The 21,398-nt window shown below is 40.8% G+C and overlaps 1 protein-coding gene across 5 annotated transcripts in view; it reads right to left on the reverse strand.

Moving 5' to 3' along the window:
- LOC118079651 (cholesterol transporter ABCA5) overlaps positions 1–21,398 on the reverse strand; it is a 50,809-nt gene that overhangs the window by 22,186 nt on the left and 7,225 nt on the right. For all 5 annotated transcript variants that reach the window (XM_088661416.1, XM_088661417.1, XM_088661418.1 and 2 more), the window contains 12 exons: positions 19,322–19,551; positions 15,931–16,072; positions 10,977–11,165; positions 10,111–10,258; positions 8,706–8,874; positions 5,973–6,031; positions 4,943–5,053; positions 3,490–3,665; positions 3,234–3,353; positions 1,226–1,364; positions 1,028–1,118; positions 538–677 (listed from right to left, as the gene is read on the reverse strand). In XM_088661416.1, coding sequence (XP_088517542.1) covers positions 538–677; positions 1,028–1,118; positions 1,226–1,364; positions 3,234–3,353; positions 3,490–3,665; positions 4,943–5,053; positions 5,973–6,031; positions 8,706–8,874; positions 10,111–10,258; positions 10,977–11,165; positions 15,931–16,072; positions 19,322–19,551 — 1,714 coding nt within the window. The remainder of the gene's footprint in view (positions 1–537; positions 678–1,027; positions 1,119–1,225; positions 1,365–3,233; positions 3,354–3,489; positions 3,666–4,942; positions 5,054–5,972; positions 6,032–8,705; positions 8,875–10,110; positions 10,259–10,976; positions 11,166–15,930; positions 16,073–19,321; positions 19,552–21,398) is intronic.

The raw sequence follows: 21,398 nt of genomic DNA on the forward strand, positions 1-21,398 counted from the left end.
TCCCAGACATACCCTGCTGGCGCCAGAGATTTCTGCATGCAAAGTTTATTTTCTCCCACTGAGCTTTATAGCTATTACACTTCTTGCAATCATGTTGCCTTATTTCTGTTTGCCGTTGAGTGCAACAACAAAAAAGCCTTTGGTGCCACTATTATTTAATGATTGCATATAGCTTAACAGTCCAAAGTCACACAAAACAAAAGGTGAATGTTTTCCTTCATTTATGAGACTGTCAAAGATGTGTCTGAAATTGAGGGGTTTTTATTGTTTTCTGGGAACTGTCTTGCTCCTGTATAATTTTTATTAAAAGCTTTCCAAGGAAGGAAACAAAAATACAAAAGAAAGCACACCAAACAACAGTTTGGGGTGTTTTGATCCCTTTCACAATAAATACCATCTCTTTTCCTTGCATAACAGCCCCAAAGTCTATGTTATTCCTCTTGAAGACCATTTCAATTGAGTTTTCCATGGATTTCATTATTTTCCTCATCTGCTCTCCCAATTTTCACTGGTGTTCAAAGGGGAGATGAGGTATACCTGAAAATTTGTCCATGTCGTTAAAAGGTAAGGCGTACACAAGCTGCTCTTCAGTCTGCTTTAACAAACTGGCTCCAGGGATATGCTGCTTGATCAAAAATGCTGTGCCTTCTGTGTTACAGTATCTGTCTATTTGCATACTAAGGAAAAACAAACACACACAATGTTTAATTATTATTTACAAGGTGGGACTATTTTATTCAGAATGCAATCCTGTACTCACTTACCTGGGAGTAAGTGGTATTAAATTTCATGGGAACTCTGAGAGGATAGACATAGAATTGTTCTGTCAAATGCTTTTTTATAACCTTGTGACAGTTGCTTTGTAGTGATAATTAAGAAAGAAAATAAGGCAGTATGAAGCAACTAGTGTTCATATTTACCAGGTTTACTCATTGCTATTATACTTCCAGTTTTTAAGTCAGTTGTAAAATTCAGGCAAAGTGGAAAATAATGAACACATTGAAATAGACTTTCAGACTACAGATACCTCAAGCGGTAGCCAATTCCCCATTTTGTTTTAAGGAACAGAGAGGAGCCAAGGCATTTCAGCATTCCTTGAGAAATCACAGCTTTCCGATCTAGAAGCAAGAGCAGAAGGTACCTTCAGTTATATCAGTTCATACGGCGATAAGCTGGCCATATTACCAAACTGGTATTAACACAAAGGCCCCCAAATTGCACTTGCCAGCAACAATGTCTGCTTCTTCCATGAAATGGGTACTGAACACAGTCACTCGAGTGGCTTTTCCATTTTTCAGGAGGTTCCAAACTGTTTGCCGTGAACATGGATCCATGCCAGCAGTTGGTTCATCCAAGAGTAATACCTAAATATTGGCCATGGAAAACAATGGACTAGATATTCATTTTGAAAGTAACAGTTATCCCTTATCAATAATATTGTTTATCACTATCAACACTTCTATCAGATATGTGAACAGTTTGATCAGATAAAGTCCCAAGAAAAAAGCTCAACAACTTTTGTGACTGGATTTTTACTTTTTGAAATATGGCAACCCTACTGTTTTCTTCAAGCACATTATCTCCTGTTATTGTAAGTTTTTATTTCACGCTCTCAGTCTGCCTGCCTGTAGTTTGGGAATATACTAAAAATAAAATAATTTCTAAAACACTCTGCTTCATGAAACACATTCTGTTCAGCTCCTGCAAACTGAGAAGTCTCATACACACACACACCCCTTATAATAATTACGGCAAAGCCACCCCTACCAAAAAGAAACACAGTTCAGAAGTACAAATCAAACAACATCAGAGATTCTGGCATTATTGGCTCCACATTCTCATTAACCTTTCCATTAGTAAAGAACTCCAAAAACTCTGGGGAGGAATTTGGATGAGAAATGTTGGAACCATTCCCAGAGCAATGTAGATGTAGTGACACAAGACATTCTTCAGTACTGTCACCACTTCTGATGGACTGTGAATGGCTCTTTAGCTCATTTCTTATGTTATTCAACACAGCCCTGTTGACGCGGGAAAAGATGATCAGAAGTCCTAACCCAACCGTGCCAGTATTGCCTTTCTTAAAACCTGGGCCATTGACCATGTCATGGGCTCCTTTCCCCTGTTCTGGGGCTTGCAACAATTATTACAAATGTTATAATTATGACACTGTATGCGAAGGAACTGCATCTGGCGTTATGTATAAAAGTGCCTAAGATGCTTTCACAAAGTAGTGGGAAGAGAACTGCAAACAACTGTGCTTGGAATTATCCTAGGAGGCTTCAAACACTCAGAAGGAAGGGATGTAATAGGCCTCCAGGCCTCGTGTTATGTAGGATTGCCTCAAATAAATATGCATCTTAAATATGACTTAAATACATATGCAGATGCTAAACTGGCTCTGATCAGCAACAATGAAAAAATGCAAACCAACGACCTCAATGTTGGTAACAGGAAGTTGAGGACCATATGGCAAATGAACAAAGCCATATTAGTACAGATGTAAAAAAATTAATAAATGCACGCAGGTAAATATAGGTCAGGCATCCCCAAACTGTGGCCCTCCAGATGTTTTGGCCTACAATTCCCATGATCCCTAGCTAAGAGGACCAGTGGTCAGGGATGATGGGAATTGTAGTCCAAAACATCTGGAGGGCCGAAGTTTGGGGATGCCTGATATAGGTGGTTAACTCTGATAAAACATCCCCATTACACAACAACAACAACACTCTTGACATACAGTTGGAAATACAGCTCCAGCACGGCAAGCATCTGGCTCACAGATCTTTTGCTAGACTGTCCCAGTGGCCCTGCCCACATTTCTGGCATGGTTGGTACTGAGAGATGGGCAAGCACGTTGTCAGAATTGAACAGGAAGAGACTACCTTGATCCATTTCAACTAGAGCTGGAATAGCTACCCAACAAACTAGGATTTGAAGACAGATACCCCTTAACCAATTTGCAGACTAGACCTGGGGTTCATACTGAAATCTGCATCCTTCTGGATTCCTTTAACTTTGTGAGATGCCACTATAAGACAGTCAGATGCTTCCATCTCTAGTTTCAACAATTACTAGAATGGGTGCACAAATTCAAATAATAAATATGCCATGTAACTGATTTTATATATCAACTACTTTAGCATACAAGCAGTGCAGAGAAACACATTTCTTGTATACAAATTACATATTATTACTGTATCAATCAACCATTTTGACCTTCTGGTGCTTACCTTTGGATCTCCAAGAACTGCAAATCCAACCGACAGTTTTCTTTTCTGTCCTCCACTTAGTTTTTTAGCTTGGTTATCTTTAATGGGGTGCATATCCAAATCGAGTAAAACTTTCTGGACCTTAAACCAAGGACAAGAAGTATTTCATGTTAAATGCCCAACCCTTAAGGCTCAAGATGGCTTACAGAAAATATGGTAGTGTAATGGAATATATTTATGAAAGCATAATGGAATATGGTCATTATCCTGCACTCACCTCTTGTATCATATCATTGGGAGGTATTCCTTTAACCGCAGCTATTATTGATAAATTCTCTTCCACGGTTAATACATCAAAATATATATCTGACTGCTGGCAGACTCCAATTACCTTTCTTATATCTAGCATTTCATCTATTTCTGAAACTCTACAGCCATAAATCGATGCAAATCCTAATGCATGAAAAACAAGAGCAGAAATGTTAACACTGTGTTGGCTATCAGCATAGAACATACTGTATATCTAGAGACAGCTAGCTCAAACCTGAGGCAGAACACCCCCAAAAGTCAAGGTGTCTAACATCACAACATGCAGAGTTGATTTTAAAATAAAAGCGATCAAAAACATTTTATGTACTACCACCAACACACAAATCAGAAAACATTAGAAACAGTACAGCTCATGGAACTGATTTGCAAAGCTGTAGAGAAAAGAATGCAAACCACTAAACAGTTGGAAGCAGAAAGTGCAAAGAAAACATAAGTGTCCAAATCTAGCATGCTACAATCATTTGCATGTTGGCTAGAGCTGCACTCTATATTTCATTGTAAAAGTTGGAGCAAGTTAATGAATGACTTGTTAATGAAGGCCATTTGTGCCTTCTTGTCAGCTAGCTACGCTCAATAAGAGTGATGCTGGATGCCCAAAAAGTAACCCCAGGAAAGCAGGATCACAGACCTGATCAGAGAGAGGGGGGACCTTTCGGAAGAGTGCTGAACTGTTCTCCTGCACACTGCTTGAAATGTGGAATTGCTAAGCTTTACTGGCTGAATTAACCATTACTATTGGTTTGCAGCTGTGGAGCCAACAGAAGCCTTGGTGTCAGCATCTGCTGTAGTTCTTTATTGCAACACACCTCAGTTGCTGCTGCACTGCAGCCTCTCTGCTGTGACCTTCTAGTTGGATTTCATTACAGCGGAACCTTGGAAGCCAAACACTTTTGAACTTGAATGCTTCGGCTCCCAAACGATTGAAAACCAGAATTCATTGTTCCAGTTTTCGAACAATGTTAGGAAGCCGAATGCCTGGTACCTTGGTTTTCGAACTGTTCCAGGAGTCGAACAGACTCCCGGAACGGATTAAATTCGAAAAACCAAAGTATGACTGCATTGCGATGCTATCAAATTCTGCATCTATGGGCTGAATCCCTTAACTGACCATGAGTAAGACCTAAGGGCACAAACTTCATTTGGCATAGATGGACCCTGAGAGACAGTGGAATGAACTAGACTAAAATATATTTTTGTATTGCTCCCTACATTGTTAATCTCTTGTTGATCCACTATTATCCAGGTTTCCTGGGTGGGGTCTTGAGTCAGAACCTACATTAAGCCCATCCCAAGGGTTACATATTTCAAAACAAAAACCACAAAATAGGCTTCCAGGGGATTTCTTCCATTAATGCTCTTTAAGACAAATGCAAAGAGATCAGAAGTAGGCACATATTTACCATCAGAAGGTGGGGACAATCCACAAAGAATGTTCATTAATGTTGTTTTTCCTGTTCCACTATGTCCAAGTAATGCTGTGATCTGACCCTCATAAATGTCAAAGGATAAACCTAATAAGAAATGAAAGAGGAAGGGGATTACCGGTGATTAATGGCATTATATAGTATTGCTACAAGCTTCAGGAAGTATTTCGCCACTGCTACATAGAGTACACTAGCAATTACTCTTAAAAAAAACAACACCCACCATTAACAGAACATTTAATATTTAATAAAGCCAAACACACAGTTGTGTACAGATTGAGTTTGTTTTGACTGATGTTTCCTTATCGAGATATTTACTGATTACAGATGAGTAGTCAGTAAAGAGAAACTCACCCACATACTATAACATTGCTCCCATTGGCCATGTTTGCATTGAGCCTTGGCCTCATGTGCTCCCCTTTCCTCCTCTGCTTTGGTCAAGAGCAGTTTGAGTTTGGAAGAAAGAAACCCAGTTTGTTCAACAGGAGTGCACAATCCTAAGATTTGGTGCAGCTTATTTCTCCTTGATCACACCATGCTAAACCATGGTTGAGTATGTGATTTAGGTAAAGCAAAAGGAAAATCTTCTGGACTCACCCTGCCAGGCACATGGAAGGAAAAGAAGGAAGTGTGCAAACCCAAGTCTTGCTGAAACTCATTTATGCTAGCTAGTGCATGTTGTGCTCAACCACGGTTCAGCATGACATGCAAATACAGTGGTACCTCATGTTGCGAATGGGATCCGTTCCGGCGGCCCGTTCGCAACATGAAAAGGCCGCAACATGAAGTGCTGTATCTGCACACGCACGTGACGCAATGCAACGCTTCTATGCATGTGCAAAGCGCGATTTAGTACGGGACTTCTGGTTCGGCGCGTCCGTAACCTGAAAAGACGCAACATGAAGCAGACGTATCATGAGGCATGACTGTAGTCACTGTCAGAAAACACCAAGCAGGCAACAGTTAAAGAACAAGTGCAGATAGTTGAAAACCTAAGAAGTCTTACTTTTCAGAGCCTCCACAGTTTCACCCTTTTTAATATATGATTTCTGGACATTATTGATTCTGAAAGAAGAAAAGATAAATTTATTTTCAAAAAGAAACACAGAACTTTGGTAAAATATACCAAGCAAGATAAAAATCAAAGAATATGCAGATATCACATTAGCTTGAATATTCCTGTTTTGGTTTACAATGCAAGGTGATCTTCATATTCAAAAGTAGTACAGTGCTCCTGGGAAACTATGCCATAACCCCTTCCGAGAAAGAAAGTACCTGAACATATAATTTGACTATGATTTCTTCCAGAGTTTGATCTCTCATGAAACATTTTGAGAAATGGATGCAATAAGGAGGAATCTGGACCATAGAATACAGTGAAAAAGTTGAAATGGAACATTTCTAAACCACAAATACCACTTTTTGCTATTTGGCTTCCTGTCAAACTAAGGAAAATATGGGTAAATGGCACCCAAGGTTAATTGGATTGAATATGCCTCACTTCTGATTGAAACTAAGCTGGTTCCTACACAAAGACCTACACAGTACTTTCAGTGCTTAGCAAAATGACCTTCCTTGCCTCAATTGCAAACTGACAAGTCAATATGCAACAGAGATTTGCACATGCATTGGCTCCCTTGTTGACTCTTATCAGCAGGCATCCCCAAACTGCGACCCTCCAGATGTTTTGGCCTACAACTCCCATGATCCTCCAGATGTTTTGACCTACAACTCCCATGATCCCTAGCTAACAGGATCAATGGTCAGGGATGATGGGAATTGTAGTCCAAAACATCTGGAGGGCCGAAGTTTGGGGATGCCTGCTTCTCAGGAAAGAAATACAGTGGTACCTTGTGTTACAAACACCTCGGGTTACAGACTCCACTAACCTGGAAGTAGTACCTCAGGTTAAGAACTTTACCTCAGGATGAGAACAGAAATCGCACGGCAGCGGGAGGCCCCATTAACTAAAGTGGTACCTCAGGTTAAGAACCATTTCAGGTTAAGAACAGACCTCCGTAACAAATTAAGTTCGTAACCAGAGGTACCACTTAATTAGTACATGCAACATGCAACATTTGCATCTTAAGCAATACATGGAGCTTCGGATCACTTGCACAGGTACTGGTCTGCGGTGTATGTTTTGATATAACCAAAACTGATTAACAGTGTCTTTTTTTCTTTGCCAATAATCAATGACAGAAGTATCACTTCACAGGACAATGACAAACTATATTTGCATATGAAAACTATCACATTGCTTCTCTTAACATTACCTTGAGTGTGCATAATAAAACTGACAAATTAATTATCACTGCATGCACATTTCACACAGCAGCCATGTTTGCTTCTACTGTTAAGCCAAGGACCCTAAGCTTAATAAACCAGGCATCCCCAAACTTCGGCCCTCCAGATGTTTTGGACTACAATTCCCATCATCCCTGACCACTGGTCCTCTTAGCTAGGGATCATGGCAGTTGTAGGCCAAAACATCTGGAGGGCCACAGTTTGGGGGTGTCTGTAATAAACCATAATGTGCATGCAGAGGATTACTCAACTCTTTCCTCCTCCTTTCACGTGACCTAGGAGTGTGGTTTGTTTATCACTAATGAACCAGAATTTGAAAGCCAACAAGCCTTGATTTAAGGCTGCCTAGCAAGCATTGCTTGTTAGGTAGAAATGAACAACACTCTTGCATTCAGATGTCAGGCTGAGCTGATTTGCTTGCAGCAAGTCAGTTCCGCTTCCAAGTGGGACCGGGTTGTGCTCAGGCCGCCAGGCACACACACCATAGCTGCCAAGTTTTCCCTTTTCTCGCGAGGAAGCCTATTCAGCATAAGGGAAAATCCCTTTAAAAAAGGGATAACTTGGCAGCTATGACACACACACCCTCCAGCGTGGTGCGGGATAGTGTCCCACGTCCCGCTGAGGGTGACCCGGCCATGCCATTTGCCAGGCGGCCCATAACGGCACTGTGAGGGCGTGGCCAGGGCCAATTTAAAGCGCGGCGCGACTCTGGCAGCTCCTCTTTCAGCCTCGCACTGCGGATCTCCCGCCCTCCCATCCTCTTTTAGGTAGGGTCACTGGCCTTGCTATGCACCAGTTGGTTGCCATTGAGGGGCCTGGTAGGACTTTTTTAACTTGGCAAATTGGCATCAGCCACTTGGTTTTCACCTACCTCGTGGCAATTGTCACAACCTTGTAAGGTTTGGCGGTTAGACATTGGAATATGTGGGGGAGGTGAGGTGCGGCCATCACCTGCCCTTCCATGCTTAAGGGTATTCCGTTAAAGGAATCCGGGGGTGTGGATCTTGTCTGAAGCTCGGGGAGGGGCTAGGGCCATGCCACAAACCCACCCCAGGGGGGCTCGAGTTGATCCGACTGGTGGTTTACCCTTCCAGACTTCCTGCAAGGTGGGCAGGAGTCAGATATAGTCTGTTGATGCCAATGCCTAAGCCAATACCCTCACATTCTGTAACCAATAAAGTTGTGGCCTAAATTTTGCCCATTTACATTAACCTAAATTCTGTGTCCTTGTGTCTTTATTCTCCTGGGGGTGGCTTGGGGGGGGTCTTGAAGCGCAATCTGAAGATGTGTGCATGCTGCTTTTACACAAAATTATTTATTAAACCAAGGTTCTTTATCATTTCATGCAAACACAGCCAGTTTCTTTCTAAGTGCAAAAATAATTAGTAACTGACAATAGGTTCAAGTTAAACTTCAGCATCATCCATCATACCTAATAGCTTCTCTTCCCTGGAATTCGGAAGACATAGGCTCAACAATCTCACCGAATTCTAAGCTTCCATTAATGCTGCTTTCATACAATTCCTTATAATTTCTTGTTCGCTTTACCCAAAATGAGGGCTTTAGGAAGAAGAAAAAGCTTCGCCGCAATCCATATTCCCCTGAGAAGGAAAAAAAAAGATGAGAAAGGATCTATAAACATATAGATTACACAGCACAATTACATGTTTGGACAGCTTTCTGTTTGTAGTTTGTTAATTTTTAGACTTGTGCAAACTATATCCCTTATTTTGTAACCCAGGAAATCTTCCAGTACTACAGACTGGCATGTAATTTTTAGCATAAATTACAAATACATCTCTGGTGCCACGGACAGACATACACACACATACACACACACACACACACTATGTGCAAGTTTAAATTCTGCTTTAATTTTATAAGGATGTGCTATTTATTTCTGGGCTCCAAATCTAAGGAGGTTTGGGATATAAAAGTTTTGCATTTAAAATGCCCACGATTAACCGGCATTTCTGAATCCTACAGGAGTATTAGAGCAGGCATCCTCATACTGCGGCCCTCTAGATGTTTTGGCCTACAACTCCCATGATCCCTAGCTAACAGGACTAGTGGTCGGGGAAGATGGGAATTGTAGTCCAAAACATCTGGAGGGCCAAAGTTTGGGGGTGCCTGTATTAGAGCAACAGCATAGAATAGTAAAAGGCACATTCAGACTTTCTGACCCCTAAGCTTTTCTTTATTTACCAAAATGCTTAGGCACCGTCAACTTCAATTTATGATGTGTAGATGTGTGAATTTTACCACGCTTAGGAATAGCGGACCATGTATGCAAATTATAGGCAAATTTCTTTAATTAACACAGAAGATACTAAAAGTGATTTTGTCAAATAAGAGTTCAGCCAGTGATAATAATAGTTGTACATTCAGATCAGGATGGTTTTATAAAGCACAGACAGATATGTGGGTGATTTACTATTTATTAGTAGACCAGAAACATATATACCAGAATTATTAAATATAACTAACACTTTTGGTAGTTTGGGGTATATGATTAACAGGTTCCAGTCTGCATTAATCCCAGTGGGTAATTGTAAATCACATACATTGTATATGAACTGGCAATTTCAATAGTACCCAGAGGTCATAACATATCCAGGCATTTTGGTTCTGGGACATATCTCCCAAATGATTAAAATGAATTTAAATAGGTTGAGAATGAAGATTTCTAGTATGGTCACAATTTCAGCATTTGGGGTAAGGATAATACACTTAAAATGAGTATTTTACCATGTATAATATGTGTCACAATACTTAATACGTAACCAACCCCTTGATGTTGTTCAGTTTTTTTGTATTTTTCTTTGATTCTAACATACCTGGAATCACTTGATCAAAATAAATCCCTAGGAGCAGGTAAAGCATACTATCAAGGGTCAACAGCGTATAAGAAATAATTAGTGGATAAGGGCCATGAGTTATATGTGAGAAAATAGCTCCTTCTTCATAATCTTCCAGATGCATCACCTGCAAACACATATAAAAATTGCAGCTACGTGACGGCATTAGTTTACTAAAATAGTAAGGTAAATAATGTAACACTATAAAAACCTTGATGATCATCATCACGTTGCCATCATAAGTAGGGGTGATGGGCAAAGTTCCTCATTTGGGCAGACAATTATGAGCTAAAGTGGAGAATATCCAAGCTATTTCCCCCCCTAGAGTCCTAAATTCATTCTTAACTGCTGATCCCATGTGAGTACTCAACCCACTATGCTTCATGGTTGGTAAGGCAGCAAAGATTGTTGAGCAGTGAGATGCCATTTTTCTCTCTCCTCCACCTTTACGGCAGAGAAAATGTTTGAGGTGCACAGGAAACTGCAGAGGTGGAGACTGTAAGGTGAACTCCCGCTATGTTAGCAAAAGTCTGCTGGTGATACACTGGAAACTACACATTTATGACATGAAGCTGCAAAATTTAACATAAAAAGTCTGCAACACACAATGTTCTTTGAACTTCTGACAAATGTGTTACTTATTACAGTTGATTTTTCTCATCGGTTAAAATGTCTACTTAATAACGGATTAGAAAACAAGAAACACATATATAAAAAGTTCAAAGCAAGTTCTAGGTTTGTTACACACTTTATTCCAAGATGAAAGATTTAAAGTATTATCACATCTCATATTAGAACCACAGGGATCGGTGCAAGCAACAGTAACAAACAAATACTTTACTAACCTGTACAACACCAATTAAAAATGGGCACTCACACAGTGGGCTTAGTGACCACACAAAAGACTTTGGAAAATCTTCCAACAGGGCAATACTCAGACCCACAGCACCAAAAGCCACCGTTGTGAAAAACTGAGCTGAACCAGCATAATTCACTTTTTTGAAAAGAGAGGTTAGCAAAAACGCAAAGGAAATCTAAACAGAAATAGAAAGTGTATTTTCAGTGCACAATAGGGCTTGATTAAAATGGCTAGAATCTCTATTTTTGTATGTGACAATCATAATTATTGTATCAGTATTTACTAAAGACAATATAATATGCTAATGAAAGACATCGGCTGGCTAACAGGCTGAGGATTTTCTTCCTAAGAGTACTATCTCCTTTGGCAAACTGCAACATCAAAACTTACCAAATTGGTTATGAAATCAGAGTGGGAAATCTAACATAACAAGGAGCACATTAACAAAATATAATGTGATTTTTAAGGAATGATCCTTTTGCAATAAAAACCTTTTCAAAAATGACCTTTCAATTAAGATTTAAGGTTCAGAAAGACAGTGAATGGCCAAGATGCAATTCAAATCACAGTGCAGCTCATACATTTAATTAGGTTTTCAAAGTTAAGCGGTTATTTATTTTGCTTTGATTCCATGAAAGGATGGGCTGCGGAAGCTGCTGCTCATGGAAGTGGGATGGGAGGGAACTTTCCCAATTCTCTCTTCCCACGACAGCCTTCTGAGTCACCTGCCATGCCCGTCCATGAATGAGATGTCCCATGAGCAGAACTCTACATTTATATTCCATTTTCCGGCCAAGTTTGGTTCCCAAATAAGTTTAAAATTAAAATCCATTATAAATAATATGTTATTATTCCTGGGGGTTGGGGGGGGAGTTATTGTTCTCAACCCAAGCAGCATCTTCTCAAGGGACAGAAGGAATTGCAGATAGATTCAGGGACTGGCTGGTGGTAAAGATACCAGCCCACAGAAGCGGTCTTTGCACTAAATTTCACATTATAGCAGTAAAATATGCAGACTATATAAACCTTTCATGTAAACAATGGGCAGCATGTGCAGAACAGAGAACAAGATCAGAATTTGACTTTAAAGGCCCTTGAATATACAGTCCATTTATATATGCTATATTCATGAATTCAGAATAAGTGCAAAATCAGTACCCACAGACCACCTTCTCTTCTTGCTATAAATAGATGTTTCCATATATTAAATGTTAGGAGCCAGAAGCCTTAGGCCAAACTAAACATAGGTATGCTTGAGAAATCTGATCTTTACGAATTCCAATATGAATTGACCTAATCCAAAACTCCTCGGCTAAAGTGTGGAACAGAACATTGCTATTTTAATCACTTCTCTGAATGTTGCAACACAGCGCTTATCTCAAAAAAGTTTTAACATTTTGAGATAAAATACATTCAAGAACACTTATTTATATGCAAATTGTTGTGCAAACATTTTTAAAGGAAGTAAATTGGTATAGAAATGGGACAGAATGGGCCTATAAGTGAATACATGCAAAAGACACATGGACTGAAATAGGAATGGACAAATTGGTCTAAATAACCGAGATGGGGCAATCATAAGGGTCTTAGGCACATTCACATGTCATGGTGGGAAAGAGGACTACATGAAAAGAAATACAGTTTGTTCTTCCCAACTCCCACCAGCACCACATTCCATTGCTTCAAGCAACTCTACCCAGCTCAATTCTTCTACTCAATTGTCCCAGTATCAAAGCTGAGCTAGAAGAAGACTGCTTAATGCAGTGTTTCCCAACCTTGGGCCTCCAGCTGTTTTCGGACTACAATTCCCATCATTCCTGACCACTGGTCTTGCTAGCTAGGGATGATGGGAGTTGTAGTCCAAAAACAGCTGGAGGCCCAAGGTTGGGAAACGCTGGCTTAATGAAACAAAGCACAGTGAAGGTGATGGCGAGTTTCACTCATCTCCCTGAGTGTGCCTTTTCACATAAAAGATATACTGCCCCTCCAACTGCACTTGGCATCTGAACAAAAATGGCAGACACATAGATGGGTGGCAAACCTGTCACATCCTGTTTGGCCCCGAGAAACGCAGACAAATCAGAAACAACTTGCTTTATGTAGGGCCACCCTTGTGCAGAATGCTGTGGATAGACTGGCGAGAGGAACAGACTACTGCCCCCCACACACCCATGTTAATAGACCTGCCCTGACTTCCCATCTGCTTCCCATCACAAAACCACTGGTGTGCTTTTGAACTGCTAGGTTGGCAGAAGCTGGGACAGAGCAATGGGAGCTCACCCCGTTGGGCGGATTCGAACCGCTGACCTTCCAATCGGGAAGCCCAAGAGGCTCAGTGGTTTAGACCACAGCACAATGACTGTGCTGGCATAACAGTATGCCTACAGAATGTGCTACAGAAGGAGTGGAATCCTGTTCTGACTAAAATGTTAATCCTGGTTGTGGTGTAACATTACAATAAAAGAGGTTGCATTAGTTCAGAGACTCCTACTGCAGTAAATGGACATCTCAACATTACTGCCTTCTGCACTACACAAGGAGAGGAATTCAACAAATTTTGCAGGCAATCATGACACACCAACAGCAGTATATAAGACTCAGACAGGGACAACACAGTTCAGAAAACTAGGTAAGTGACAGTACTCTGTGCGTGTGTCTAGAGAACTTAAATCACAGAAGAACTCTGGAAACTATGATGAAAAAACACTTTGTTATTAGCCCTATATGTTTAGTGTTTGTGTAAAGTTAAAAAGGATACAATCATGTGTATCTTTTCAGAATTCTTGCAAGTACCCCGTCTCTCAGGATCCCAGATAATGCACAATAACTTCCATTGCTACCATTTAACAAACAGATAAACGGAAGCCCGGCTGGGGGGGGGGGGGAGGAGGCAGGAATCCATGCCTGAAACATTACTTCTCCAGATCTCTATTTTTGTCCAATCCTCACCCGCTGCTACAATATGGACAGTGTAAACTCTCCATAATCTTTTCTCCTTCAAAAGCAACCAATATTGTCTCCAACTCAGGGTACGTACACACTGTGCAGGAAGAGGGGTAAAAGGGGACCCCTGACCATTAGGTGCAGTCGTGATTGACTCTGGCGTTGCGGCACTCATCTCGCATTATTGGTACAGCTTCCAGGTCATGTGGCCAGCATGACAAAGCCGCTTCTGGCGAACCAGAGCAGCGCACGGAAACACTGTAGCGGTACCTATTTATCTACTTGCACTTTGAGGTGCTTTCGAACTGCTAGGTTGGCAGGAGCTGCGACCAAGCAATGGGAGCTCACCCCGTCGCGGGGATTCGAACCGCCGACCTTCTGATCAGCAAGCCCTAGGCTCTGTGGTTTAACCCACAGCGCCACCCACATCCCTGCAGGAGGAGGGGATGTTTGCCATTAAGGTGGGACCTCGACGCATACCAGCAGAAGCAATGAGAAACACAGCTACCTTTGAGACTGAGATGTGGAGCACTCGACTCCAATGATGCCTAGTATAGGCCCTCTTCCTTGCCAGGTCAGATGGAGCAAAGAAGGCGGCACACAGCACTGAAGGCAAAAATAGACAGGATGGGATAAAGGGGGCTGAGCAAAAGTGACAAACCATTGGCTCTATGGGTTCCACAAGGTCCATGCATCACCTTTTTCAATTGGCTGTCACTTTGCTTTGCCTCAGGTATGCCGTCTTCCAGTCTTTTTAGCAAGACCCACGTGAGACCTCATGCATACTAAATTTGCACTGGGTTCTTTAAGAATTCCCTTAGTCCTGGTTTATATAGTTGGGTCCTGCTATCTCCCGCTACATACTGCATAGCTCATTTCTGCTGCGTTAAAAAGGAGGTCCAGGAGGAGCCTGTTGAGGTCCTTGCTCTTCCTTATGTGTATGTTCCTGTCCTTTCCGAATAGCTTGCTCATCCCAAAACCTGTATCTTTTGGGGAGCATTATTGTCCAATTCAGCTTAAACCTCCTTGGGAATCCATGGGTCTTCCATGCATGGATAATGTTGGTGCTGTGATCAGAGTAGCTTGAATGACTTTGTGCACTTGTCTGTCAAAAGATGCTTGTTTGCAGACTGCCTGTGTAGCACTATTAGGGGGATGTTTAACCCTTCTCAATAAGAAGCAATCCCTGAAAGGTTTCACTATACATACCAGCTATTATGCTCCTGCTCACTATACCAGGGGTCAGCAAACTTTTTCAGCAGGGGGCCGGTCCACTGTCCCTCAGACCTTGTGGGGGGCCGGACTATATTTTTTTGGGGGGGGATGAACAAATTCCTAAGCCCCACAAATAACCCAGAGATGCATTTTAAATAAAAGGACACATTCTACTCATCTAAAAACATCAGGCAGGCCCCACAAATAACCCAGAGATACATTTTAAATAAAAGGACACATTCTACTCATGTAAAACATGCCGATTCCCAGACCGTCCGCGGGCCGGATTTAGAAGGTGATTGGGCCGCATCCGGCCCCCGGGCCTTAGTTTGGGGACCCATGCACTATACCATAGTGCTCTATACTGGGCAGAGTGTTGTGGTGCCTTTGGGGCTGCTGGGTTATATTTTATATGTGTTCTAGCTAGGGTGACCTGATGGGCTTCTTCTGCCCTCACTCTTGTTGACCAGATCCTACCATGGATGGCTAATATGGGGAAGCTATCAGCATTCAGTGTTGCGATTGGTGGGGTGGCAGAATTGCCATGGAGGCTGTAGTTGTGTCTGTTCGACCTGCTACATTTTATCTGGGTAAAAGTAACATTATTCTGGTTGAAGTCCATAGCATCTTGCCTATGGGGTTATCCCTATCCCTAAATTAGCGAGTACCTGTGAAACACCATCATAGGATACCTCTATAAGTATGTCAACAGGAAGGACAATCCTAAAACACGTAGCTTCGGCATATTGGCAATGAGCAAGCACACATACATACACACTTACGGAGGATAATCCATATAGGAAAAAAAGAAGAAATATCACAAAGCTGCTACTTTGGGGAAAGAGCGAAGAAAATGTTGCAATAACCGACATGAGAAGGGACATGACAAGAATCAGACTGGTGTAGAGCAAGACCCAAGAAAGCCTAGAAAAAGGGAAAACACAGTGAAGGCTCATGAATTCAAAGTTATCTATACGAACTACTAAGTTGACGCTAAATATTACAGTCAATACTATTAAAAAGGTGATAACTCTCAAAACGGACCCTTGCCTGAAATTAATGAAGCAAAGAATCGCAGTAAGCATGACAAGATGAATTATTTCATATTCATCTAAAATATTTGCAATGTACATAGTAAGCCACAAACCAAGAAAAGTAATTTTTTGCTGGGTGGGGAAGAAAATAACTAGTTAATGTTAGGCTTATAGCTTATGTGGGCATTTCCACTGAAATGTATTGTCTGCTGCCAGTGAAAGGCTTCTCTGGGAAGGAATCATCTGGACATACACTGGGGTACAAGTGATACATATGACTTGAGGGCAAAATGATGGAGGTCCTCCCATCTTGTGATGTCTGCCGGAGATTAAGAGTTGGCAGGGCCAAAAATGAAGAGTGAACAGGACTTGTCCCTGCAGACCTCACAAGCTGGGAGGAGGTCCATCATTATGCCAGCTTTGAATTGGCTCAGAAAAGTGATCCAAGGGTTTTGGAAGGGCTTCGATAGGGCCAACTCACCTATGAGGCAAAGTGAGGTGACTGCCTCGGGTGGTAGGATCCACAAGGGCAGCAGATCTGGCCTCCAAGGAATGCATTGCCCATTGCTACTGCTGCTGCCCTGGTGGCAGTGATGGCTGCAATGTGCTCCTTAGAGGCTGAATCTGTTGCCTCCTTGGCAGCCCCTCCCATGTTGCCTCCTTGGCAGCTTCTTGGCAATTCAAAGTTGGCCCCTTTGACCCCCAATTTAACCATCGAGCAAGATTGATTTTATTCCCTTCCCCCTTGTTCCTGATGTAGATTTCCATTCCTCTCTTTTTCTTTGGTGAGGGAGAGCCATTTTGTGGTTCGCCTCAGGTGCCAAAATGTCTTGGGCCAGCCCTGGATCATTTCCAATTTAATCCAAGGTGATCTTGGGAGCTCTAGTTGCATGTAGTTCTATTTCCATTCCTAATGTACCATGCACTTCACACAATGATGTCACCTAGCAAAATGGATGTTGTCTATTTTAATAAATCACTCAAACTTTTCACGGCAGCAGGGAATGAATAAAACAGTTTGTATAATTGACATTGTATCTAACTTGTCTCAAAACCTTGGGCAAAAAGACTCTTTGACATTTTGACAACAAGTGAATGCACAATATTGGTGCGTGACACCCCTCAGAGTGGTGGTCATTCCACAAGTGTTTTATTATAAGAGCAATATTTTATAATAGCTATCTTTTAATCATGTGGTAATCTCAAACTGCAGAAAGAAGGGTTTTCATAAACTTGGCTACAAGAAAAATGAATGGGAATGAAATAAAATTGAACAGAAAATTAGAAAAGAGAAATGAAATTGATTTGACTATGGAGAAGAGAAATAAACTAAGAGGATGCAAGTGGAGACCAACTGAAATGGAGAGTAGGGTTCAAATGAAGGCTTAAAAGTGTGCAGTTGAATGACAGGTAATATAGACAAGATCACTGAAAGTAACAGCACAGAATACCTGTAGATTGCAGAATGAACATATCTGCTCAGAAGACAGTCTCAATAGCTTACACATGATATCTGGAAAAATACTTTGGGCCCTACACTCTTATTAATATCTGTATAAGTAGCCTACACATGTAAATTCTGTAATGGGAATTGTAATGCAAATATATGCTGTGTTGCAACAACAAATATTAACTGAAAGGTGTTTGACCTTTTGCTCAAAGCTGACCTCTGTCTTCTACTCACTGGACATATTGACTTTCCCCCTTTAGATCTGCATTCTGTTCACAAGAATAGCCAACCAAATGTTCCACACAGCTTATAAGACAGGCATGAGGGCAACATCAACCCCGTTGTCCCTTAACATCCAATTACTTAGGGAGAGATGAGAACACAGTTTTTATTTTATGTGTGACTGTATGAGCTCTTCTGGGTGCATGACAAAGACAGAGAGGCGGCTTTGTATGTTGCCATTTCTCAGGCTTTGGCATTGTGTTCCCATATCTAAAATGGGGAAAGCATTTCCTCAAAGTCTTCCACATGCCCATTTCTTTGATCATATAATGCATATCACATGCAGCTTGGCTCACTGTCTTAAGGTTAAGGTAAGCACACAAGTGGGACCACTTAAATTAACCAAAGATGTTCACATAGAAAAACTGTCACAAAAACACCATGATGATGAGCTTTGATCCTAAAACAAACAAACAAAAATTCATAGAAGAAAACAACACTGTGCCTTCCGTACTCCTGTAACCTTTCCAGAGGGGTTGGGGGCTGTAGGGTGTTAAACATCCTGTGTTTGAATGTGCTACATTTAAAATGCTGCAAAAGCAGCAGAAAAGGCTAGCATTTTTCCAGTTCAGCAAAATAAACTACTAAATTACCAGAAACGCACAGCGGGAAGCTGAAACTTAAGCCTGTACAGTATGTGAATTTGTTGGCGTTTGATAGCAGCAGTATCATCATCAGAAGAGTTGCAGAGAAGCTATGCAAAGATGAGTAAATTCAGGTTCTCCCTCTGTGGTGAGAGAATGTTTATTAACTGTATAAAGGACTGAACACCACTGTTTGTTTGTAATGTGTTACTTTGTTATTCATAACATTTATCTTATTGTAACTAGTATTTAAGACTGTTCCGCCGGCAAGCTTTTAAACTCATAATTGTGGTGGAGAAAAATCAGCTCTACGCAAGATCCAGATCAGAGATTCTGGTGAACAATTACAACGTGGGGGGTGGGTGTCCTCCTGAACAATGTGGGAGGGTTTCTAATTTTTAGTGATTCTTCCCTTCCCTCAACAGGTGCAACGAGCACTGCAGCGTTCTGGAGAGACCTCTGGCCCAGCTCGCTTGCTTATTTATATATATATTTACATTTGTGAATCAAATCCCATAAAACATCCCAATGTGATTTACCGTAACAATAAAAATACAACTGCAGAGTGCAGCCACAGAGACAAGATGATCTTTTGGGTATCCTGGTCCCAAGCTGTTATAATAGGGCTTTGTAAACCAGTACCAAGTCTCAGATGGTTGCAGCAGGGGAGGAAGGCACAGGAAACTTTCCTTTTATGAACTTTCTTAAGTTGGCTTAACTTATTATGTGCTGCTTCTTCCTGGAGTAGCATAATGAAGTGATACGAGATAAATAAATGGAACAAAAGTTGCATCAACATCAAAGAACTAAGAAATATGCATACCAAAAAGCTGTGTCTTGAAGTCCCATTACCATTAAAAATTCCTTCAGTTTCTTCTCTTTTTCTGTCATGATATGAATAGTCAAAAAATAGCCAAAAGGTGAAAAGGCAATAACTAAGTAAATTAAGATTACTGCACGAAAGAAATTATCTATTTCCACAACAGCAGACTTTCCCATCTTGACAGCTTTTGCTGATTCCAGTTCTTCCAAAACTGATTTATTAGTCTTCAACTAAGAAAAATGAAATGTTAAAATCAGATTTCAAATTACTGTAGCAGCTATTTCAATAGGCATTTTTTATTTCCAAAATAAACTGTAAATCTGCAAATACCAATCTCATTGCTTTAACTAGTTTTTATACCAAATTCAACTTACTACCATGAAACTCAAAAAGGGATCCTTCACAACAGCACTTTGGTTACAAGGTATAGTGAGCGCCCAGAGTTTGCCATGTTCTACTTTCACCAAGTTCACATTTTCCAAAAGCGGGTATGGCAATTTTTATAAATTACATCCACAATACCAGTTCAATATGTCAAAATCCCTCTTTAAAAAATCAGTACCAAATTATTTTACGTTATGAAAGAGTGGCCACATAAATTCCGCAGCATTAATTATTACCCAGATATTCATGAACTGGAAGTCTTCATTTCTCAGAGTTCTAGAATATCAGTGTGGCAGGATGTAATTGCTGGATCTAGTAGCCCAGTGTAGTGAAGCAATCTTTTAGTCTGGCAGCACCCATACCTTCAAATTCCCTACCAATTGACATTAGGCAGGCACTTCCACTTCATATAAATGCTGGCTGAAAACTGTTATTTCAGCAAGCCTACTCAGATGTATAATTTAGGTATCTATAATTGTTTTAAAAAGTTTTACTGATTATTATTTTACATATACAGTGGTACCTTGGTTTTCAAACATCTCCATTGACAAACATTTTGGTTTTCCAACACCGTAAACCCAGAAGTAAATGCTTTGGTTTTTTAACTCACCTCAGAAGTTGAACCTGCCACACGGCTTCCGAAATGAGTTTTTGGTTTTCAAATGTTTCGGATCTCGAACTGCCTTCCGGAACCGATTACGTTTGAAAACCGAGGTACCACTGTATTTGACAACTTTGTGAATTTTAACAGCGTTTTCTTGATAAATGTATGTGCCGTGCTTAAATAGTGGTTTTAAAAAAAACATAAATAAAATTTTAGTGGTGACTCTCAGAAACCGTTTTTTCACTTGGTTCATGAGGGGAAAAAATACAAAGTAGTGTTTGCTGGATACATATTGGTAATTGCTACAGTGTCTATGAAAGGATACATACGGGTGTCAAATACAAATTCATGTGAGTAGAACTCGACTCAGAGGATACTCTCACTGGCAGAAGAGAGGTGAGGCAATTTTGACTAATTACCCTTGCCTATAAAACTCCCATGCCCCACCTTCAATTCTGCTCCGAAGGCTTTCACAACTCTCTAAAACAACGTGGAAGGTGAGCTGCATAAGAAAGGAGGTAATCAGCAAAAAACTGCCTCCGTTCACCACCGTTCCTTCCTTGAATAGAATGAATACTTCCATTTGCAGAAAGGTAACTCAAGATTCAAATCATGGCTTTTAACACATAGATTTATACTACATATATACACAGCGATCCATAAGTGGCCATAGTTCCTTAGGGGTACCGTATATATACAGTATTCCTTTGCATAAATGTAAATGGTATCACTCAGGGTAAATTATATGCTGTTAATGGTTGACATAGATATCCTGATGGAAATCATTACTTAAACTTAACATTCAGTGATGAATGCAACTTAACTGTTACTATCATGTCTTAGGAGGGGAAAGCACCTCATTGCATTTGTTCACACATCACATTAAGCCAGCCAAACAAACAAACCTCTCAGAAAGGAGATTAGACCTGCTTTGCTCTTCCCTAATTGTTTCGTACTGTGCTGCTGACTTAGCATGTCATCCAAACTTGCGTTTGTGGTTTCGCTTTCCCAGACAAGCCGTGAGCTGTAAACCACAGCAGCAGCCTTGGTTGCAGTTCGTGGTTTGTCTGGGGAGAGCTAAATCATAAA

Source organism: Zootoca vivipara, chromosome 2 (assembly GCF_965207765.1).
Source record: "Zootoca vivipara chromosome 2, rZooViv2.hap1.1, whole genome shotgun sequence".
In the NCBI taxonomy this organism is placed as follows: Eukaryota; Metazoa; Chordata; class Lepidosauria; order Squamata; family Lacertidae; genus Zootoca; species Zootoca vivipara.